Genomic DNA, 24154 nt, shown 5'->3' on the forward strand with positions numbered 1-24154 from the left:
TAAATGTTAGTGATATAAAGTTTATTATTATTATTAGGGTAACTTCTTATTAATTTGACCTTCCTTTTACATATTTCCGCTTAAAATTTAATTTCCTGTAATTTGTGTTTGCCCTGGAATGTCAGTTTGTAGAATATATCATAACAGCTGATTTTTTTTTTGTTTTGATAAGTTTATTTGTTTATTATTAAACACGGACAACTTGTTATAAAGTATACACTTAATTAAATCTATTTTAAAGACTTATACTCATATTCTTTTGAACACTTATAAAAATGATTTTTCGGTACGGGTTGAGATGTGTTGAAAATAAATATAAAAATATTGTATCAACATGCATACTAAGGTGCAATCATTTCAGTGGCATAAGTTATGTGCAGGGCCAAGAACCTGAACCAAAAATACGTGAATATTTCTATTATATAGATCACGAAGGCATGGTGAGATTCTTGCAATTGAAAATACTTTTGGAAATTTATAAATTTTTAAATGTAATCAGCTTTTTTTAGACGATGCCAAAATGAAAAACTTCACCTCTTGCTTTAAAGAAAAGCAATTCTTGAAATTTTTCTTTAGTCGAGTAAAACTGAATGACACGAAAAGATATCGTGAACATTTTCCGTATCTATCCTTATGTGGACGTGAACGTAATTTCATACGCTGTGATGATACACCAATTGTATTCACACATGTGTTAGCAGACGATAAGGGTAAATATTATACTGGATATTAAAAAAACTAATTATTATATACATAAACTTTTATATTAGGTTGTGATCGTTTGTCATACGCTCATGCCGCAGACCAGCTAACCACTGAATTTTTACCTCAAAATATTTATATGAACCACAAAACAGGTCGCGTTTACCATCCTGCATGGTCTAAAGTGGGTGGCATTGGTTTGATACGTTCGAAGTTAGCTATAGAGCTAAGTCGTAATTTTGAATTCGTTAGCGGAGAACAAGAACCGCCTACACATTTCACGTGGCGTGGTAAGCGTTTGGAATTGGAAAATAATTGGGTAGGACATACTCAACGCCTTGGAATATTTGAAAAAGAAGAGTGTAATTGATACTGTGATAAAGTTAAGGAATATTTTTTATTGTTTTGTTAAATAACTAAAAGTTATATTATATTATTGCTAACTACTGATTATATCTTTAATGAATACTTAATATTTTAATATCTTTATAAAAACTCTTATTACTCAACGCTTAGAGGTTTAAATTCACCTTCCTTTACCCACGAAAGACCATTTGATGGCACAGTTGGGCTTTCCGGTAGATCTTTGCCTGAGCAAATGCGCTCCTTTATTGGTCCATGAATATCTGTGTCAAACTTTTCAAACACTATGTAATGTGGATCCTCTGTAGGTGGTTCATCATAAATACGATCTTTGCTAGAACTTGCACAGTCCTTCGCTCGCGCTATAAATTCAGCACGATTTTGTGAAAGTAATTCTGCTGCTTCGGCATTGTTATATTTGGCACCACTAGCGGCAAGGCGTGTGCACTCAATGGGATCGATAAATATTGCCTGTATATATTTAAGTAATTGCCAAATGTGATCCTCGCCGGTACGCCAATAAGGAAAAGCGCATAAAACATCCAAAGCTCCGGTGTAAGGGCAAATAAGTGGGTGTATGATTTCATTTTGGAAGATAATAGTCTAAGATTTAATGAAAAAATGTAAAATTAATAATTGATTTATTTAAATCTGCGCTTTTCTTACAGGCAATGTCTTATCATCAGGAAATTTATCTGGCAATAGTATTGTAAAACGAAATACTGCATCAATATAAAATCCTTGTCTGACAAATATGACACCAAACCATACTGAAAATATTGAAAATATCAAAATAATTACATTTAAATAAAGTGATAAAAAAAAGTAAAAATTTATTAAGACAACTTACATAGCGAGTTTCCATATGACGGTATTACATAGACCCCGCCTACTTTTTCGGATTCAATCATTTTGCTTTAAATATAATCACTAGTTAATATTATTCAATGGCGCGGTCCATGTTATTACTTACTACTCTGCAAGTATTTTATATTCCTGTTGAATAGTAGTCAACAATTTATCATCTCCTTTATGTGCATCTAACGTCATTTTCAAAATTAACTTTTTGTAAGCAATTTAGCTAGAAAATAAAAATACAATAAATAATTTTTCAAATCAGCTGATTGTAAACAAAGATGTGTTGTTTGTGCCTTGTAGCAAATGTCAAAAATCGGTAAATAACGTAAGATTTCTCTGTACGATACGTTCACATGCCAATTTTGTATCTCATCAAAGTAATTAAATAAGTAAGGTAAATGGTTGAGCGTTAAAATGCATAAAATTTATAATTGTATAATCGGTTACATAGCCGACATATTCGTTTTTGTAAATGGCAATGGAATTTGAAATTTTAATTTTGTTCAACGTAATAGTGATTGTCATAAACACGCGAAACACAGCTCTATTATAAGTTTGTAAAAAGCAAAAACAACAACCGATCCATTGAAGGAAGTTGAAAGGTGTTCGGGAGAGGTAATTTGTTTTGGATTTAATAATATAATTTGTAACTAATATAAACCTTTCTTCTTTGTAGGACTAAAAGGAAAACTAACTTCCTTCAACATAATTGAAAAGAGTTCACCTTGTTACTTCGCTTCAGATATATTTCTCAATGCTGATTATGCTATTTTCGAAGGCCAGTATAAAACAAAGCATTATATTTGACAACCAGAAGACGGCATTTAGATAGTATTAGTAGTAGTACCAAATTTGTTATACGCTAATTCGTGGATTAGTAGCTGTCAAGCAACCTGATCGTGACCGTATAAAAAACTTTACACCAGCAATAACACTTTTATATGAGTAATACTTATGTACATTAATTTGCAGTGACGAAAGTGTATATATAATAATTAAGTAGAAATGAGTGCATCAATAATTGCCAATTTATGTGTTTACATCCTTACCTGGAATGTAGGAACTCATCATCCACATGATATTTCTATGACTGATGCTTTGTCGTTAAACGGTACAACAGCCTGCCCGGAACAAAAATTACCTGATATTTACGTTGTGGCATTACAAGAAGTCAGCACCCATGCTAAAAATCAATTTCTTAATATTTTCAATGATGATCCATGGACATTTAAGATTAGTGAGCATCTTTCCCCCCACGATTTTATTAAAGTTGGAACCGAGCAGCTGCAAGGAATATTAATTATGATGTTCGCTCAACCCAAGCATGAACCACATATGAAAGATGTGGAGGTGCAGAGTACTCGTACTGGTTTAGGTGGTTTATGGGGTAATAAAGGCGCCGTAAGTATACGCATGAGTCTCTATGGTACCGGTGTGACTTTTGTTGGTGCACATTTAGCGGCACATGATGACAAACTGAGTGAACGTATCGAAGACTACAATCAAATTGTGAATAATCATCACTATAAAACCCGAAAATATCATAGCATTTTTGATCATGACTACGTTTTTTGGTTTGGTGATCTTAATTTCCGTTTAACTGGCAGCGATTCAGCATGGGATGTGCGCGCTTTGGTTGAGCAGGGTAAATTTGAGGAGTTATTAGAACGTGACCAATTATCATTGGCACGCAGTACAGGCAATGCATTTGCTCTACTCTCTGAAGAACTACCCACTTTCGCACCTACTTTCAAGTTCATTGAAGGAACTTCTGAATACGATTTAAAGCGACGTCCAGCATGGTGTGATCGTATCTTACACCGTGTACAAGAAAATCGTTATCCCGATATAACCTTAAATATAACCCAATTATCGTATAAATCTCATCCCAATTATACTCTCTCTGATCACAAACCCGTATCAGCTGAATTTATTTACAAAATAGAGGCGCAGACTCAAACTGATGAGGAGTTGTACGAATTAACCCACGGTGGCAGCAGTACCGAAGCCCCTTTAGCTAGTGTAACTATCTTATTTGTTACCACTTTGTTGACATTGTACTAAAATTTCGCAACTTGCTTGTATGTAAATATTAATTTTTTCTTGTTTGTTTATCTGCAGTTCGATATCGAAAATGTTCGGCTCGCTCCATTGTATTAATAACTAAACAAAAGCGTTTACAAATAAGAAATTATAAGCAACAAGTCTAATAAGAAGGATCAATTAATTGACAGCGTGTTAAGTGCCAAAATGCCCGGCATAGCGGACATACTCTAACGTATTTTTTTTCAATATATTTTTTTTAGTCTCAGAATTGGTTGTGTTAAAACGTAAAAAGTTAGAATTTCTTTGCATATTGCTTCGTATTGTATGCGTGAATCTCAATATGAAGATTTTGAAATTATTTTTATTAATAATATATGTATATCGTGTTTTTAATTTTGAATTTTGCTTGTTTACGTATATTGAGGTTTATAATTTACATTAATTAAATTAAATGTTAACTTCGGTTGCGCCGAAGCTATAATACCCTTCACAAATACAAAGGCCCCTTACAAGAACTTGATTCCGAACGTTCAATTTGTATGGCAGCTATATGATATAGTGATCTGATCTGACCAAATTCTGTGGAGTATAATTTGTTGCCTTAAGCAATAACTCGTGCCTAATTTCCTGAAGATACCTTGTCAAATGAAAAAAATTTCCATGCAAGCACTTTACTCCGATCTTTCAGTTAATATGGCAGCTATATGCTATAGTCATCCGATCTATACAATTTCTTCCTTAAATAATAATACACGCCAAATTTCATGAAGATACTTCGTCAAATGAAAGAGTTTTCCATACAAACACTTGATTCCGTTTGTTCAGTTTATATGGCAGCTATAGTTGTCCGATATCGGCCATTCCGACAAATGAGCAGCTTCTTTGTTAGAAAAGGACAGGTGCAAAATTTCAGATCGATGTCTCAAAAACTGAGGGACTAGTTCGCGTATATACAGACGGACAGACGGACGGACAGACAGACGGACATGGCTTAATCAACTCAGCTCGTCACGGTGATCATTTATATATATACTTTATATGGTCTCCGACGTTTCCTTCTGGGTGTTACAAACTTCGTGGCAAAATTAATATACCCTGTTCAGGGTATAAAAATACTAACGACTAAAGTTATATATAAACGTATGTAGATTCATAAAAATTTATGTAAACTCAGTTCGTTCTCGAATAAAACTTTATTTGTTTGCAGTAATAATACGTTTCTAATAAGAATAATCTACAAAACATGTTCCATTATTATACAATATAACATAATTATATATAAACAGTTATAGTTAAAAGCTTTAAATACATACATCAATAAGATATATAGTATTTGTTAAAATTCCGAAAAATTTGCTCAGCTTACAATAAACGTTAAGTATAGTAATACTGTAATATATTAGAGATTAAAAATATAAAATTGCCTTTATATGGAAAATGTTCACATATCAAAAGTCAGTGAAATTTATATTCTCGAAACGTTCATAGTAGTAGTGTATATACTCATACATTTTGCAAATGTCAAAAGAAGTATAGTAAATTACATATATATATATATATCTATATTTTCATAAATAAAAGTAAAAAGACAACTAACCTAAATGCTTGTTTCATTAATGTAGATCATACTGGTATTTGAAATAAATTAAAGTTTGAATTTCACAGCTGTGCATATATGTATGTATTTCGTACTAATATACCTACATATATAAGTATATAGAAACAAATACATTGCTATTAAATTATTATTTGCTAGTTTGGTGAATTTTTATTTACTTAGTATTTATAATTCGAGTTGTTGAGTTAATTTGTATTGTTAAAAAATTTCATTTGTTTTAAACATCCAAAGTCACTAAAATACAGGGTTAACGTAGTTTAGTTCGAGAGTTCGAAGAAAAATGTATACATGTAAGGATGTTCTTAGCTTAAGAAGCACAATGAGCTTAATGAGTTTTTCAATATTGTACGTATTTTCTTTTTTCAAGGTAACATTAAAATAAAAAACCCAAATTGGTTGTACCGAAGTCATAAGATTTCATATGCCAGTTTGTATGACAGCTATATGCTATAGTGATCCGACGTGAACAATTTCTTCAAAAATTGTACCGTTGCCTTGGACAATAAACCATGCCAAATTTCGTGATGATATTTCGTAAAAATAAATAAAATGAAAAATATTCAATGGAAATATTATTTCCATTATTCATTCATATTACATAAAATATAACTTATTAATATATATTGAAATTAAATAAAATTTTAAATAACTAAACAGAAAAAAAAATAATGTTAAACTCTTTGAATTCTCTCAAATACACAAATTTTGTATAATGTTTATAAAATGAAATAAATATTTTAAATGAAAAATTTCATTTATATTCAAAGCTTTACGTAAAACTATCTGAGGCGTTCCTCTGGCATCCAATTCTTTAAGTAATATATAAAGATATTAAGTGGTTTTTGCAGCTAGTATTGACCACGTTGCCTGATGCGCTTTAAAGGAAAGTCTTTATGACAAGGTGAATCGAGTTAGCCATACCCGTCCGATATGCTGTATATATGCGAACAATTTGTGAGATATCGATCTAAAATTTTGTCTTCTTCTCCCCTAGAAGCTGCTTATTTTTACGGAACCGTTCGGACCACCATATCATACAGCTGCCACATAAACTGAACAATCGAAATTAAGATCTTCATAAAATATCGTTTTTTTTTATTAAGTTGAAATATAAATATAATTCGACTTGAAGTTTATTCATATGAAACAACATGGCTAAAAAAAACTAACAAAACGTTTACCATTGGATGCAACCGTTGGCTGGTTACGTTTTCAGATTTAGTTATATGTACACATAGCTGCCCAAAGGAAATGCACATGTGAAGGGTATTATAGCTTCGGTTAAGCCTGACTAAGATCCGGGGAGTAAGTGTGTCAGACCGCCATACGTCGGAATGTCGCATCAGTCCAGTGCAATTCTTGTACTGGCTTGTGTCACTTCCCGACGTGTTCCGGCCTGCGCACCACGCGTGAGTGGAGTGTGTCGTACGTTGTAGGACTCTACTCCAGCAACCCTCTACAGTGGCGTCGCCAAACACCGCCCCTGTGGGTAAATACCCGAGACTAACTCGACTACTACAATTTAACTGCAACGAAATCCAGAGTAAGATCGAGGAGAGAGTTGCATTCATGAGCCGGGAACGCGTATCGGTAGCTGCGGTCCAAGAAAGCAAGTTTTAAACAGCCGCTTAGATGTACAGTTGCGAAGGTTTCAACGTTATACGTAAGGATGTCGAATGAGATAATGGGGGTGGCCTAGTCTTCATACTGCACAACACTGTGCAATATCGTCTTATCGACGTCGATACCTTTTACTTGTTTCCCAACAGGATATCATCCGAGCATAGGTGCGATACTTCGTGGTGAAAACGGTTTGGTACTTAGCGACTTTAACGCGCACCACCATCTTTGGCACTCCTGCCTGCCAAACGATCGTAGAGGGATGGAGCTAGCTGAAAAAATAGACGATTCGAAATTCTGCACAATGAATGACGAACCTCGCTACCTATGCTAACCTTCGCATCGAAGCATCTGCCCATAATTATATCGATTAACTTTAACAAAGCTAACTGAGTCGTCTTCACAGAATTTACCGAGAGCACCTTCACCGCACTACCCATTCCTGCAAATGCCATCGTTGGCGAGCGTCTATTCCGCAAGGTGATCGCTGCTGCTACCACTCACTTCAACCGGCTAGAAAAACAGCGGAACTCCCAATTTCCCAGCCGATACAGCTGTTTTAGCTAACGAGTGCGACACCTTCCACAATGCTGATCTCTGCGATCCCCGAATAAGGGATCTCAATTCGACGATTCAGACGGGGTAAACCAACATAAGCGGACAAAATGGATAGAGCATTTGAAGTCTTGTAACCTCTCCACAGGAGTGAGTACGCTTTGGACTATTGTCAAGGCCTTGGTAAATCCGAAGAGGCATGACGACCGGATTGAAATCCAATTCGATGGCCCAGCCTTCTCGGACCCGAAGAAGTGCCCGAGCTATTTTAGCAGGCAATTCACTTTGCACCCTTCGACAGATAAGACCAAACGATGTGTTACCGACGACTGCGCAAAGTGTCAAAAGATCGCGCGCCACTTACTTTCACCAATGAGGAGGTTCGGAGTGTAATCAACAAAGCAAAATCATCCAAATCCATTGGCCCTGATGGAATTAACATGCTGATGCGAAAGCATCTAGGCTCGACGGGAGTAAGCTTCCTAACCAAGGTCCTCAACCTATCGCCGACCACTCTTCAAATACCCGATGTGTGGAAAGTCGGAAGAGTGGTCCCACTACTAAAACCTGGGAAATCTGCCAACAAAGAGGAGTCCTATCGTCCGATAACGCTCCTTTCCCCAGTAGTGAAGACACTTGAGGTCTTGCTACTCTTGACGTTCACTCATAATCTGAGCCTAGTAGACCCCCAGCATGGCTTCCGAAAAGTACACAGCACCACGCCCAAATAGTTCATGGATTAAAACAGAAGCCAACATGTGCGAGGACGATCCTCGTAGCGTTGTACTGCCAAAAGATCCAGCGTTAAAGAACAATTAAACAGGGGGTTCCGCAGGGTTCTCTCGATATTGACGTCAAACAATGGAATCAATGGCATGTGCACAAAAGTAAACTGCTATCTCTCCGACCTTTCTCGCTTCTTCTTTGCAAGGAGCTTAACACTCTCCCTCACTTAATCCACAGCGACCATTTTCATTAACTGACGAAGGAATACAGGCTTGATCTAAACATTCAGTCGATGGCAATACAATTCCGAAAGTCAATGTGCTTCGTCACTTTTCACTCGACCGCGATAACTGCCAAAGTACAGAGCCGCAACAAAATCCTCAAGTCGCTTGCCGGCAGCTCATGGGGAAAATACAAAGATACTGCTCCAACATATAAGGTAATCGGCCGGCCGTTCTTAAATTACGCCGCATCGATATGGTCGCCTGGATGTAGCGTAACGCAGACGAATAAGCTTCAGATATGTCAGAGCACTGCACTCCGGATTATCACGGGATGCCTCTTGATGTCTCCAGACGGAAACCTACACAGCCAGGCCGGCATGCTTCGGGTTAAGGAACATAACGAGCTTCTCTCCAAGCTGGGATGTTTTTGCAGAAAAAACCCCTGCAGTCGTTTGTTTGTGCGGAACCGATTCACAGTGGAGCCATCAACACCTTCACCGAATCCCTTTCAGAGAATAGCATGTTTGGAGTCAAATCACCACACCACCAAATGCAGACGAAGGGCCCGAGTTGCCACGAGAATCTAGAATGACTCTTGCGCCACTTCGTTCTGGGTACTGTAGCACGTTAAACTCCTACTTATACAGAATCGACACCGAAATCATCTTGGCATGCCCAACGAACTCCACCCATCTAACACCCTTCTCCCTATGGTCCGACAACGTCGAAACAGCAAGTTTCCTGGGCCTACCGCTAGATGACTTCGAAGACAATCAACCTGAACCCTACCACCCAAGCAGGGATTAGATAACCGTTAAAACAACAACAACAACCCCGGGGAGTTAGCGCAGCCTCATACTTCAATTGAATATAATTTATTTATTGGGACTTTGTCAAAAATTATTTGCTCCCAACCCCAATCTTTAACATGTCCGTATAAGCCCTTCGTGGTACTCGTTCAATAAATCAATTACAAAATTAATAATAATAGTAAATAGTTTTATGCACGCGCTAATATTTTACTAAGGTTGGTGTTGTTGTAATAACATCACTTTAATTACAACATGCAGTTGTAAACAAGTGGGTACAAAGTAAAGTTGGTCCAACGGAAATCCCCTTTCGAGAGCCACCATTTAATTGTATGTTACATTGTAAACAATGACAAATCAGTATATTGAACAAATTAGTGAGGCCACCAAGAAAACAAAGGCTACGAGCGTTACAAACAATCGATCAGACATATATTCGAAAGCGGTCACAAATCCGATTAGGCCATGAAAATTGCCAAATGTGCAAACGGGACAACATCCACCTCGCCTCCCATTTAACGACCTTTTAAAATTATGGTGGGCCTTAACTAGTTTACAGTGAACTCATGACTTCAAGGTACTTCACAAAAATTGATTTTTAATACCTCTTAACTTATCAATTATGGATATTATTTTTTTTTTGGTGCTACCACTCGACGGAGATATAAAAATTTTCTGCACCTGTTCTTTTGTACGGATATCAAATACCACCCATAAATCTAGTTACCAAACAAGAACATTTCGTATCAGAATCGGTGTTACACCTTTCTGAAAGTAAAATAATATAAATTAGACGAACAGAAACAGAAAGTGGAATCATAGAATAATGACTTCAGAGAAAACCTGATGATAGTGAGGTTGCTGTTTAAAATTCTACAACATACAAAAATGTATGACACTCGTGAACATTTAATACCGTTCCCCCGTATGATATTCGTTAATCCCCTCATAATTTTTCTTCTCCTTGCTATTTTTATCTAGAGCATAGGGACTATACAAGGTTGTGTTGATCCGTTGCTTTTAACCAGGGTAGGTGATTGTTCTACGCAGTATATTTCTATATTTATGGTGTAAAAGAAGTCGGTTATCGAGGGTGATAGCCTAATTGTATTCAACACTAATTACTAGCTATCTGTAACTACCTTATTTCGAGATCTAACAAGGAAGTTTTTTTAACAGGGGGCTCCCTTAAAAACCTCCCTGCGTAAGTTAGATATGCAGCGACCACACAGAATTAAAAAAAAAATCACGAATTGTCGTGAAGCAAAGTAACTTAATAATGAGGCGCTCGGTGGCGAGATGTTACTCTTTTTTGGGGTGAGTGTGACTGAAAACACGACAACAAACAAGTTACTATGACAATTTGAATCGCTGAGTGTCAGGTCTCCATAGTTCTTAGAGTAAGTTATAGTTCACGAATGAGTAGATCTTAAAAAAAGTATACTTTTAAACTACTTTTGCAACAAATACTTGTACATATTTCGTTAAATGACAAAATGCTTGATCGATTGACTGTTTTGTCTATACGAGCATATGGGAGTTGGCTGTGGTTGCGGTATTAACTCTCGGTTTTTTTTATATACTTCTTCGATTTTTGACGGATTTCTGTATCGAACTGTTCATTTTTGTTAGTTCTAGGTTCACTGAGATTGCTGAGGTCGAAGTATTTAGCTACTTGGTCAAATTCTCGATCGATTGGGCGTTTCGTCGAATTTCGGAGCTCGGCTGTTTACCTATTCAACCAGCCTTATAGAATTCAATTTACAAAAATCGAAGTTCTGCTTTTGCTACTTCTAATAATTTTGGTATCCGAAAAATGCATGGCGAGTCACTTTCCAACTGGGTGGAATTGCCTTGTGCCCTTTTGAAGTGAGGGCAAAAACATTTTCAAGGTCAAAGCAAAAACTCCCAGCATTGTGATTGTTCTAACTAAATATTAAGTTTTTTAAATTGCTTTTTTTTTTGTAAAATCAAGATATTTTGGTGAGAACAGTAAGTAAATATTGAACGCATATGTATGTATAACTGTTTTCTTATCTATGTATTTACATATATACCATAAGTATATACATTAGGGTGTCCCAAAAACAAATAAAGTCTTTTATTTGAACGCATACCCTCTTCATTTGTTTGAATGACGTTGAAACAATTGGAAACTAAGTTTGGTCGAAACTTGCAAATACTTGCTTAATACAGCCGATACGGACGAACTATAATTTGTGCTTTTTATACAATAAACACATAGTTTTCGTTATTTTATTTTGTTATTTTCAATAGGTGAAGCAAAACATCAAATAAGGGATCAAAACTTCCTTCTTATAAACAAGTTTTAGTAGCGTTATCCTACAACTTCGTCAGGTGAATTAAATGTAAATGAAAGTGAAAATCTCAGTATTCGCGAGTGCATTATATATTGGGAATAAGCTCGTAGTACTAAAAAATTGTTCCATAATAGTGTAAAGAAACTTGTAAATTTATATAAAATTTGGAGGAATTTGCAAAAAAAAAGTGCACGCTCAAGACAGCAGAGACAAGAGTTTGTCAGGAACTTAGACAATTTGTTTGATATTGCCTTCACCGATACGCTTTAAATAATGAAACCAAATGAGGATAAGCATTTTTTGCAACGAAAACGGGATCCAGGTCGCTGGAGTTGACAAAATAATCAATAAAGAGGAACGGCCGCGTCTGAGAATTATTAAGGAAGAGAAAGTGCGATATAAATACCATATATGTTTTTGAAGTTACTATTACATAAGGCATTTGGATACAATACTGTTGAATTTTTTAAAAGTAAGTCCTCAATTCGAATAATTCGCACAGAAAAAGGCAGAGATCGTTCGGAATCCATTAAAACTGATTTTCAAAATACGATGCCAGAGTTGGTGATTGTTCACTTTGATTGAAAATTGTTGCCTTCTTTAGATGCTCGCAAATTAAAAAGTGGAGAGGATTAAAAGAACGTCATCAGGTAGGTAATTCATATGGAAATAAAGAAAAATTGAAAGCTGTGCTAAGATTAGGAAACTCATCAGAAAGAGAACAAGCAAAGTCGGCTTCGTGACTTTCGAAACCTAATTGAACTCTCAGTGATAGTTTTAGGTGGAGATAAAAATCGAAACCATACACCAAGTCAAGTGGATAGCAATGGCGAGTTATGCACTGAATAAGGCGGCACTGTTTGATATTTGCTTGTCCATCGTGACGTTCTACGTTCAGCCCTGGCTGCCATGTATTTTTGTTTTCAAAGCACCTTAGCAGGATTTGTGCCTTTTGAAGTCAATGAAGACTTATGAAAAATTCGATATAAAGATCTCGAAAGATACATAACTGAAATTAAACCACCATCTTTGGTAATTAACCAATGAAAAAGCTGTTTTATTATTATTTGATGACGACGTAGACCAAGAATAAAAATGGTTGAAAGTTCCAAAGAGAATCCGTGAACCGATGGTCTCTATGGCCAAATAAAAATGTTAAAAACAAGTTTTCAGTGCTGACGGCAGTTGATAGAGCGGTCAACATAATGCAGGAAATTCTTGATTTTATTGCAATTGAAAAGGAGCAAAAGTATTTCTTATTACGCTGCGCACAAGAACACCGGAGGATTTGTCCTGGCTATAAAAAACAACGCTTAAAAACGAAATTTGTGGAATAATATTTTTTTATGTGTAATATTAAATAGTGATACTGAATTGTTATGATTCAAATGCAATAATATTTTTTATATATGGTTATAAGATCTTTTAGAAAAAAATAGAGTGTATGCGACTTAATTTTCATAAAAAACAACTTTGCTCTATACCTTGGACCACCCTAATGTACATATCTTTATGTTTTTCCGCCTCTATTGTACATAGATATAGATACACGGTGGTTCAAATACTCATATAGGGTTGACATTGAACGAACAAAGATAAAGAAACAAGTAAGATTTGTTTAAGTTGGATAGATATTGGCAATAAATACATTATCATTTGTACTTTATTTGTTAAATCTGACATTCTTTGGTTTTGACATATCGCTTTTATATCGTATCTTATGTTTCAGCATTTAAACACCACATTTTTCTGTAACAAACGTTTCCGAAACTTTTTTGGTCTTAAACATTGATAAAGAAAAAGATACAAATATCTTAACAGCGTTTTCTTTTCTAACAAAATTGTAATTTTTTCAGGTTCGTTTGTTCTTTATTCTAATCAAAAAAAGTGAATAGCTTCTAACTTTCTCAAAACGTAAGACTGAATGAAAATGCTCAGTGTTGGTCGCCATTTTGTTTTTCATTTGTAATGTAAAAATTGAAACAAATGAAGCAACATTTTCATCAAGAAAAGAAAACGCTTTAATGTTGTATTTTTTCTCAATTTCGCTATCGAAACACCCGATACAACTTTATACATCCATATGTAATCACAATGTTATTGTATAGATATACATATTATATGTATGTACATATAACTGATAAGTATTTATGTACAAATACTTTACACTTTGGTTTGCTGCAATATTCCAAAATTTATACCACGCAATAGTCGACCAGATTTGACTGAGTGATTACACAATCATAATATGTACAATACCACAACATTTGTACATTGTATCATATGTATACCGGGAATATAGGTATACAGGGAAGGGACCCGGTAGCTTGTGGGGATCCACCGTAATCATTTAGGGCATGTAAAAAACTTGACACTTAATCGATAAAGAGATTAGAATATATATTTTTTTCATTTCAAAAATGCTTTCCTGTCAATTTATGTAAAAACGAAAAAGTCGTTGATGATCTTTTTGAAATCCAGTTTTCTTATTAAAAGTTCTGCATTTATTGTGAAAATGTGTTTGGTTGATGATTGGTACAAGAGTTCCTTTGTAGACTTATAGTTTGAGAAAGTGGGGGCTTAAAGTCTCCAATTTTTTATTTAATTTATACATATGACATAAATATTAAACGATTTCAATCTACAAACCTAAAATAGCAATACCATATTTTGACATCAAATAATTTAATGACAGATGAATGAATGACAAAAACTGCCAAGAGAAGTATATTTATTTCTATTAATATACTAACTGTTAAATATTTCTTACATTAGGTTGTTTTTCAAAATATTGATCTTTCGACTTATGTTATTATTTACGGAAAACCTTTATATTGTGCTGTTTAAACTTTCTTGGGGAATTGAGTGCCTGCATTAATGACCAATAAATTATTGATTTATTGCCTTTATGGGGGAAATTTCTTGTATACTCAAGAAAATACATTTAAAAAATCACCAATAGGTCATTCTCGTAGATATAGAGATCACTAATATTTGAGTGAGTTACATATAAATTGCCTTGCTAGTTCTCATTTCTTTATTTATCTTTCCCCATACATTTCCACTCAGTTCACCTCGTTAACGCTTCCTAATTATTATTTTTTAATAGAACAACCAGAGACCTTAAATAATGATTATTGTTGCGATTTTTAAATGAAAAATTCAATTACTTAAAATCGACATACAAAAAACAGATAATGTTACATTAATCCATTTTCGACGATCTCAGCATTTCGGTAATGATTGTTTAATTTCGGACTATTATAATTTGCTTCACCGATGATGATTGATTTTGATTAATTTTTTAAAGAATCATAAATAATCATTATTTACAATTTTTTAAATTTATTTTTGTTAACTCGTTTTTAGATCACAGGTTTTTTACGAAGGTTTTTCAAAATTAATCATTATTGATGAAGAATATCATAAAACTCAATATGTAATCATTATTAGGGATTTTGAAAATAAAACTCATAACGATTACGGTCTCTGAAAATAACATGTAAAACTATTTTTAGCACGCGAATTAAATTAATAAAGCCATGCTATGCTTCTGCCAAAAAATAAACACTTTGAAAAGTAAATACACGCTTAGGGGACTCACAAATAATAAATATTTAAAATATGCAAATACAGAACATATCTTTCTCTAGTACATAGTAGGTATAATCTATGTGGAATTTCAAAGTTTCGAAAATAGAAAAGTTAAAAATAAAGTAAAAAATATGTTTTGCGTATGTACGTATGTATTTTGATGGCGGTCGACGCTACCTTTAAGTGTAATTCTGACATGAAATTCATTCTTAAAAATCCAACCGCTGTACAACTTATTCTCAAAACAAAAATAAAATATTCAGCTATGGTACGAGTATAATATCAAAAATAATGAAATGTCAATTTACGTATAAGTAAATACTTTTTCGCTTCCTACTAGGTTTTTGAGTTAATATATGTAATAAGTAATTGTACGCAAATTTATACCACGCATACTAGTACCTACAAAACATGTGACAATGATTTTGGATATTTTCCACTCTAACAATTCATTATCGTATTTTCTGTGTGATTGCTTCCGAATACATTAAAGAAGTGTGAACTAATTTGAAATTGTTTATATGTACATATATACCAACAAAATAAGGCTAATAGTTCTTATCGTTTTCGAGTTAGCAAAAGGTAGCTGGGATCAAATACTAAACTAATCTCGAATTTATGTTATTTTATCAGTTGTGGCATGGTGCACTGTTTCGAAAAAAAAAACAAATTCCTTCTTCAAATGGGTATGTTTTTCCGCGATTATTTGCTGCTTCTATAGTTTTAAGTTTAAAGTTGGTCCAACGGAAATCCCCTTTCGAGAGCCACCATTTAATTGTATGTTACATTGTAAACAATGACAAATCAGTATATTGAACAAATTAGTGAGGCCACCAAGAAAACAAAGGCTACGAGCGTTACAAACAATCGATCAGACATATATTCGAAAGCGGTCACAAATCCGATTAGGCCATGAAAATTGCCAAATGTGCAAACGGGACAACATCCACCTCGCCTCCCATTTAACGACCTTTTAAAATTATGGTGGGCCTTAACTAGTTTACAGTGAACTCATGACTTCAAGGTACTTCACAAAAATTGATTTTTAATACCTCTTAACTTATCAATTATGGATATTATTTTTTTTTTGGTGCTACCACTCGACGGAGATATAAAAATTTTCTGCACCTGTTCTTTTGTACGGATATCAAATACCACCCATAAATCTAGTTACCAAACAAGAACATTTCGTATCAGAATCGGTGTTACACCTTTCTGAAAGTAAAATAATATAAATTAGACGAACAGAAACAGAAAGTGGAATCATAGAATAATGACTTCAGAGAAAACCTGATGATAGTGAGGTTGCTGTTTAAAATTCTACAACATACAAAAATGTATGACACTCGTGAACATTTAATACCGTTCCCCCGTATGATATTCGTTAATCCCCTCATAATTTTTCTTCTCCTTGCTATTTTTATCTAGAGCATAGGGACTATACAAGGTTGTGTTGATCCGTTGCTTTTAACCAGGGTAGGTGATTGTTCTACGCAGTATATTTCTATATTTATGGTGTAAAAGAAGTCGGTTATCGAGGGTGATAGCCTAATTGTATTCAACACTAATTACTAGCTATCTGTAACTACCTTATTTCGAGATCTAACAAGGAAGTTTTTTTAACAGGGGGCTCCCTTAAAAACCTCCCTGCGTAAGTTAGATATGCAGCGACCACACAGAATTAAAAAAAAAATCACGAATTGTCGTGAAGCAAAGTAACTTAATAATGAGGCGCTCGGTGGCGAGATGTTACTCTTTTTTGGGGTGAGTGTGACTGAAAACACGACAACAAACAAGTTACTATGACAATTTGAATCGCTGAGTGTCAGGTCTCCATAGTTCTTAGAGTAAGTTATAGTTCACGAATGAGTAGATCTTAAAAAAAGTATACTTTTAAACTACTTTTGCAACAAATACTTGTACATATTTCGTTAAATGACAAAATGCTTGATCGATTGACTGTTTTGTCTATACGAGCATATGGGAGTTGGCTGTGGTTGCGGTATTAACTCTCGGTTTTTTTTATATACTTCTTCGATTTTTGACGGATTTCTGTATCGAACTGTTCATTTTTGTTAGTTCTAGGTTCACTGAGATTGCTGAGGTCGAAGTATTTAGCTACTTGGTCAAATTCTCGATCGATTGGGCGTTTCGTCGAATTTCGGAGCTCGGCTGTTTACCTATTCAACCAGCCTTATAGAATTCAATTTACAAAAATCGAAGTTCTGCTTTTGCTACTTCTAATAATTTTGGTATCCGAAAAATGCATGGCGAGTCACTTTCCAACTGGGTGGAATTGCCTTGTGCCCTTTTGAAGTGAGGGCAAAAACATTTTCAAGGTCAAAGCAAAAACTCCCAGCATTGTGATTGTTCTAACTAAATATTAAGTTTTTTAAATTGCTTTTTTTTTTTGTAAAATCAAGATATTTTGGTGAGAACAGTAAGTAAATATTGAACGCATATGTATGTATAACTGTTTTCTTATCTATGTATTTACATATATACCATAAGTATATACATTAGGGTGTCCCAAAAACAAATAAAGTCTTTTATTTGAACGCATACCCTCTTCATTTGTTTGAATGACGTTGAAACAATTGGAAACTAAGTTTGGTCGAAACTTGCAAATACTTGCTTAATACAGCCGATACGGACGAACTATAATTTGTGCTTTTTATACAATAAACACATAGTTTTCGTTATTTTATTTTGTTATTTTCAATAGGTGAAGCAAAACATCAAATAAGGGATCAAAACTTCCTTCTTATAAACAAGTTTTAGTAGCGTTATCCTACAACTTCGTCAGGTGAATTAAATGTAAATGAAAGTGAAAATCTCAGTATTCGCGAGTGCATTATATATTGGGAATAAGCTCGTAGTACTAAAAAATTGTTCCATAATAGTGTAAAGAAACTTGTAAATTTATATAAAATTTGGAGGAATTTGCAAAAAAAAAGTGCACGCTCAAGACAGCAGAGACAAGAGTTTGTCAGGAACTTAGACAATTTGTTTGATATTGCCTTCACCGATACGCTTTAAATAATGAAACCAAATGAGGATAAGCATTTTTTGCAACGAAAACGGGATCCAGGTCGCTGGAGTTGACAAAATAATCAATAAAGAGGAACGGCCGCGTCTGAGAATTATTAAGGAAGAGAAAGTGCGATATAAATACCATATATGTTTTTGAAGTTACTATTACATAAGGCATTTGGATACAATACTGTTGAATTTTTTAAAAGTAAGTCCTCAATTCGAATAATTCGCACAGAAAAAGGCAGAGATCGTTCGGAATCCATTAAAACTGATTTTCAAAATACGATGCCAGAGTTGGTGATTGTTCACTTTGATTGAAAATTGTTGCCTTCTTTAGATGCTCGCAAATTAAAAAGTGGAGAGGATTAAAAGAACGTCATCAGGTAGGTAATTCATATGGAAATAAAGAAAAATTGAAAGCTGTGCTAAGATTAGGAAACTCATCAGAAAGAGAACAAGCAAAGTCGGCTTCGTGACTTTCGAAACCTAATTGAACTCTCAGTGATAGTTTTAGGTGGAGATAAAAATCGAAACCATACACCAAGTCAAGTGGATAGCAATGGCGAGTTATGCACTGAATAAGGCGGCACTGTTTGATATTTGCTTGTCCATCGTGACGTTCTACGTTCAGCCCTGGCTGCCATGTATTTTTGTTTTCAAAGCACCTTAGCAGGATTTGTGCCTTTTGAAGTCAATGAAGACTTATGAAAAATTCGATATAAAGATCTCGAAAGATACATAACTGAAATTAAACCACCATCTTTGGTAATTAACCAATGAAAAAGCTGTTTTATTATTATTTGATGACGACGTAGACCAAGAATAAAAATGGTTGAAAGTTCCAAAGAGAATCCGTGAACCGATGGTCTCTATGGCCAAATAAAAATGTTAAAAACAAGTTTTCAGTGCTGACGGCAGTTGATAGAGCGGTCAACATAATGCAGGAAATTCTTGATTTTATTGCAATTGAAAAGGAGCAAAAGTATTTCTTATTACGCTGCGCACAAGAACACCGGAGGATTTGTCCTGGCTATAAAAAACAACGCTTAAAAACGAAATTTGTGGAATAATATTTTTTTATGTGTAATATTAAATAGTGATACTGAATTGTTATGATTCAAATGCAATAATATTTTTTATATATGGTTATAAGATCTTTTAGAAAAAAATAGAGTGTATGCGACTTAATTTTCATAAAAAACAACTTTGCTCTATACCTTGGACCACCCTAATGTACATATCTTTATGTTTTTCCGCCTCTATTGTACATAGATATAGATACACGGTGGTTCAAATACTCATATAGGGTTGACATTGAACGAACAAAGATAAAGAAACAAGTAAGATTTGTTTAAGTTGGATAGATATTGGCAATAAATACATTATCATTTGTACTTTATTTGTTAAATCTGACATTCTTTGGTTTTGACATATCGCTTTTATATCGTATCTTATGTTTCAGCATTTAAACACCACATTTTTCTGTAACAAACGTTTCCGAAACTTTTTTGGTCTTAAACATTGATAAAGAAAAAGATACAAATATCTTAACAGCGTTTTCTTTTCTAACAAAATTGTAATTTTTTCAGGTTCGTTTGTTCTTTATTCTAATCAAAAAAAGTGAATAGCTTCTAACTTTCTCAAAACGTAAGACTGAATGAAAATGCTCAGTGTTGGTCGCCATTTTGTTTTTCATTTGTAATGTAAAAATTGAAACAAATGAAGCAACATTTTCATCAAGAAAAGAAAACGCTTTAATGTTGTATTTTTTCTCAATTTCGCTATCGAAACACCCGATACAACTTTATACATCCATATGTAATCACAATGTTATTGTATAGATATACATATTATATGTATGTACATATAACTGATAAGTATTTATGTACAAATACTTTACACTTTGGTTTGCTGCAATATTCCAAAATTTATACCACGCAATAGTCGACCAGATTTGACTGAGTGATTACACAATCATAATATGTACAATACCACAACATTTGTACATTGTATCATATGTATACCGGGAATATAGGTATACAGGGAAGGGACCCGGTAGCTTGTGGGGATCCACCGTAATCATTTAGGGCATGTAAAAAACTTGACACTTAATCGATAAAGAGATTAGAATATATATTTTTTTCATTTCAAAAATGCTTTCCTGTCAATTTATGTAAAAACGAAAAAGTCGTTGATGATCTTTTTGAAATCCAGTTTTCTTATTAAAAGTTCTGCATTTATTGTGAAAATGTGTTTGGTTGATGATTGGTACAAGAGTTCCTTTGTAGACTTATAGTTTGAGAAAGTGGGGGCTTAAAGTCTCCAATTTTTTATTTAATTTATACATATGACATAAATATTAAACGATTTCAATCTACAAACCTAAAATAGCAATACCATATTTTGACATCAAATAATTTAATGACAGATGAATGAATGACAAAAACTGCCAAGAGAAGTATATTTATTTCTATTAATATACTAACTGTTAAATATTTCTTACATTAGGTTGTTTTTCAAAATATTGATCTTTCGACTTATGTTATTATTTACGGAAAACCTTTATATTGTGCTGTTTAAACTTTCTTGGGGAATTGAGTGCCTGCATTAATGACCAATAAATTATTGATTTATTGCCTTTATGGGGGAAATTTCTTGTATACTCAAGAAAATACATTTAAAAAATCACCAATAGGTCATTCTCGTAGATATAGAGATCACTAATATTTGAGTGAGTTACATATAAATTGCCTTGCTAGTTCTCATTTCTTTATTTATCTTTCCCCATACATTTCCACTCAGTTCACCTCGTTAACGCTTCCTAATTATTATTTTTTAATAGAACAACCAGAGACCTTAAATAATGATTATTGTTGCGATTTTTAAATGAAAAATTCAATTACTTAAAATCGACATACAAAAAACAGATAATGTTACATTAATCCATTTTCGACGATCTCAGCATTTCGGTAATGATTGTTTAATTTCGGACTATTATAATTTGCTTCACCGATGATGATTGATTTTGATTAATTTTTTAAAGAATCATAAATAATCATTATTTACAATTTTTTAAATTTATTTTTGTTAACTCGTTTTTAGATCACAGGTTTTTTACGAAGGTTTTTCAAAATTAATCATTATTGATGAAGAATATCATAAAACTCAATATGTAATCATTATTAGGGATTTTGAAAATAAAACTCATAACGATTACGGTCTCTGAAAATAACATGTAAAACTATTTTTAGCACGCGAATTAAATTAATAAAGCCATGCTATGCTTCTGCCAAAAAATAAACACTTTGAAAAGTAAATACACGCTTAGGGGACTCACAAATAATAAATATTTAAAATATGCAAATACAGAACATATCTTTCTCTAGTACATAGTAGGTATAATCTATGTGGAATTTCAAAGTTTCGAAAATAGAAAAGTTAAAAATAAAGTAAAAAATATGTTTTGCGTATGTACGTATGTATTTTGATGGCGGTCGACGCTACCTTTAAGTGTAATTCTGACATGAAATTCATTCTTAAAAATCTAACCGCTGTACAACTTATTCTCAAAACAAAAATAAAATATTCAGCTATGGTACGAGTATAATATCAAAAATAATGAAATGTCAATTTACGTATAAGTAAATACTTTTTCGCTTCCTACTAGGTTTTTGAGTTAATATATGTAATAAGTAATTGTACGCAAATTTATACCACGCATACTAGTACCTACAAAACATGTGACAATGATTTTGGATATTTTCCACTCTAACAATTCATTATCGTATTTTCTGTGTGATTGCTTCCGAATACATTAAAGAAGTGTGAACTAATTTGAAATTGTTTATATGTACATATATACCAACAAAATAAGGCTAATAGTTCTTATCGTTTTCGAGTTAGCAAAAGGTAGCTGGGATCAAATACTAAACTAATCTCGAATTTATGTTATTTTATCAGTTGTGGCATGGTGCACTGTTTCGAAAAAAAAAAACAAATTCCTTCTTCAAATGGGTATGTTTTTCCGCGATTATTTGCTGCTTCTATAGTTTTTCATCCCTACTTTTCTAGCAGATTATTTCGTCTTCCTACGATTCGAATTCGATTAAGAACACTTTGCACATATCTTTCACACATCCAAATATTATTAACAATATCATATATCGAACAAGTTCCATGATATGGTTTGAGAAACACATGTCTCCATCAACTTCAATTTACGGCCATCAAAATCATTTTATGAGATTTTCTAACAGTCCCTGTTCTAACGCGTCTTCGGTGTTGGCATATACGGCATTACTTACGAATCGTTACTTTGACGGCGCAGATTTTATCGATATCTCAGTTTTTGTAAATATTTTTCTATTGGATTCCAGTAAGTGTGGGTTGTTGACAACGACCTGTGTTGCATTTCGTTTAGGTTTGTCCCATCTCTGGTTTATTATTAACTCACTGTTGCAAAATTTCCATGGCATGTTGGGAGCTAAATACTAAATCTCAACTTCCCTAGAGAGAGTCCATTAATTGCTCAGTTTATTATTCCAAAAAACACAATTTAACATTTGGTATTGTACATGTATACTTAATTTACAAAAGAAATTATACGTTTTTTGACGGTCGCCAACGAAGGAGAAAATTTTACTCTTATAGCATCCAAGTGTACTTTGATTTCTCCAATTCAAAACCATTTCAACAACCAGATCATTATGATCAACCAATAATAAAACAAAACTATTCATCCGATTTACCTGTAAATTGAAATTTTGACTTTATCTTTTGGGAGAACGTACCAAAATTGCTCTGGTGATAGTATCTATGTAAGTACATATCGAATCAACCTCGTATTCTATGTCATTAACAGATTTATCTGACCTATTAAATTTTCCGAACTGTACTTTCATTTTGATTGTCATTGAAACATCTTGGGTGCCATACCGAATATACATTAGGCTTCTCAATAGCACCGAAACCTACCCTGACCTAATCTAAAAAATATTTATTTTCATAAGTTAAACTTTAACATCAAACAATTTCAACAAACCACCACTCCAAAAAGGAAATGCTAAAGCTCTTAGTAACACCGCTGATATAAAATGCCAGTAGAACTTCCGCAATATGCTATTTATTGGTAATCGATGTAGGTATTTTCACTAGCACGACTTGCTTGCCTTACAAAAAGTGAATAGTCAGTAGAAGCTAAGCGGCTCAGAAGTTCCAGCAACAAACGAATATTTTAAAGATGCACAGCTTGGCGGTGAAATCCCTTAGTATTTTTTTAACAAGTAATAAACTTTGTTTGAAATGACCGCACAGGGAAATGAACACAACATTATTTCTTTGATATGTAGTGCAACAGGTTTATTTCAAGAGTAACAAAACAAGTTAATAAACAATGAGAGAATTACAACAACAATCCATACACAAGTACAAACCGAAACTATACTAGCGATAACTAGTATAAGTACACAATTCATATTTGTTTACATTTGTATGTTATGCATGTATGTACATACTATTTATATTTATTTTATTTTGATTTAGAAATCACTAATGACTGTCATATAAGACTTGTTGTTAGACACTTAATGGATTAGCTTTATTACCTCTCATTTAATGTTGCAGCAATTTGCCATCTTATGGCATTAAGGAGTCATGCATTCAATGGATATTGGCAATTAAGGT

At 33.6% G+C, this 24154-nt stretch overlaps 3 protein-coding genes and 1 long non-coding RNA gene across 6 annotated transcripts; 2 read left to right on the forward strand and 2 right to left on the reverse strand.

Moving 5' to 3' along the window:
* The first annotated feature begins 170 nt into the window (after positions 1-170).
* LOC106616483 (UPF0598 protein CG30010) lies at positions 171-1197 on the forward strand. The gene is made up of 3 exons (XM_014233154.3): positions 171-440; positions 500-710; positions 771-1197. Exons 1-3 carry the CDS (start codon positions 276-278, stop codon positions 1070-1072), a joined length of 678 nt encoding a protein of 225 aa, XP_014088629.2. The 5' UTR covers positions 171-275; the 3' UTR covers positions 1073-1197.
* Positions 1069-2199, reverse strand: peo (pendolino). The gene is made up of 4 exons (XM_014233149.3): positions 2039-2199; positions 1916-1980; positions 1732-1835; positions 1069-1668 (listed from the first exon to the last, which is right to left on the reverse strand). The coding sequence occupies exons 1-4, from the start codon at positions 2113-2115 to the stop codon at positions 1204-1206; spliced, it is 711 nt and encodes a 236-aa protein (XP_014088624.2). The 5' UTR covers positions 2116-2199; the 3' UTR covers positions 1069-1203.
* LOC106616481 (phosphatidylinositol 4,5-bisphosphate 5-phosphatase A) lies at positions 2198-4369 on the forward strand. 3 transcript variants are annotated; one of them, XM_036375782.2, is made up of 4 exons: positions 2198-2317; positions 2439-2538; positions 2600-3980; positions 4045-4369. In XM_036375782.2, the coding sequence occupies exons 3-4, from the start codon at positions 2929-2931 to the stop codon at positions 4088-4090; spliced, it is 1098 nt and encodes a 365-aa protein (XP_036231675.1). In that variant the 5' UTR covers positions 2198-2317; positions 2439-2538; positions 2600-2928; the 3' UTR covers positions 4091-4369. The 3 variants fall into 3 exon arrangements, with proteins under 3 accessions (XP_036231675.1, XP_069963752.1, XP_069963753.1); XM_070107651.1 differs by having other exon boundaries at positions 2232-2538; XM_070107652.1 differs by having other exon boundaries at positions 2232-2538; positions 2600-3945.
* Positions 4370-22988: 18619 nt separating this feature from the next.
* LOC138857027 (uncharacterized) lies at positions 22989-23882 on the reverse strand. The gene is made up of 2 exons (XR_011396021.1): positions 23514-23882; positions 22989-23457 (listed from the first exon to the last, which is right to left on the reverse strand). It is a non-coding gene; the product is annotated as an uncharacterized lncRNA (long non-coding RNA).
* Between the last annotated feature and the right edge of the window lie 272 nt (positions 23883-24154).

This window comes from Bactrocera oleae, chromosome 4, assembly GCF_042242935.1.
Source record: "Bactrocera oleae isolate idBacOlea1 chromosome 4, idBacOlea1, whole genome shotgun sequence".
NCBI lineage: Eukaryota > Metazoa > Arthropoda > Insecta > Diptera > Tephritidae > Bactrocera > Bactrocera oleae.

Bases quoted from the DNA above. Each gene is read 5' to 3' on its own strand.
- LOC106616483 (XM_014233154.3), top strand. From the start codon at position 276: ATGATTTTTCGGTACGGGTTGAGATGTGTTGAAAATAAATATAAAAAT. The intron at 441-499 runs GTGAGATTCTTG...AAATGTAATCAG, and splicing joins ATATAGATCACGAAGGCATG to CTTTTTTTAGACGATGCCAA. The intron at 711-770 runs GTAAATATTATA...CTTTTATATTAG, and splicing joins TGTGTTAGCAGACGATAAGG to GTTGTGATCGTTTGTCATAC.
- LOC106616481 (XM_036375782.2), top strand. From the start codon at position 2,929: ATGAGTGCATCAATAATTGCCAATTTATGTGTTTACATCCTTACCTGG. The intron at 3,981-4,044 runs GTACTAAAATTT...GTTTATCTGCAG, and splicing joins GTTACCACTTTGTTGACATT to TTCGATATCGAAAATGTTCG.
- peo (XM_014233149.3), bottom strand. From the start codon at position 2,115: ATGACGTTAGATGCACATAAAGGAGATGATAAATTGTTGACTACTATT. The intron at 1,981-2,038 runs GTAAGTAATAAC...TTATATTTAAAG, and splicing joins TATAAAATACTTGCAGAGTA to CAAAATGATTGAATCCGAAA. The intron at 1,836-1,915 runs GTAAGTTGTCTT...CAATATTTTCAG, and splicing joins GTCATATGGAAACTCGCTAT to TATGGTTTGGTGTCATATTT.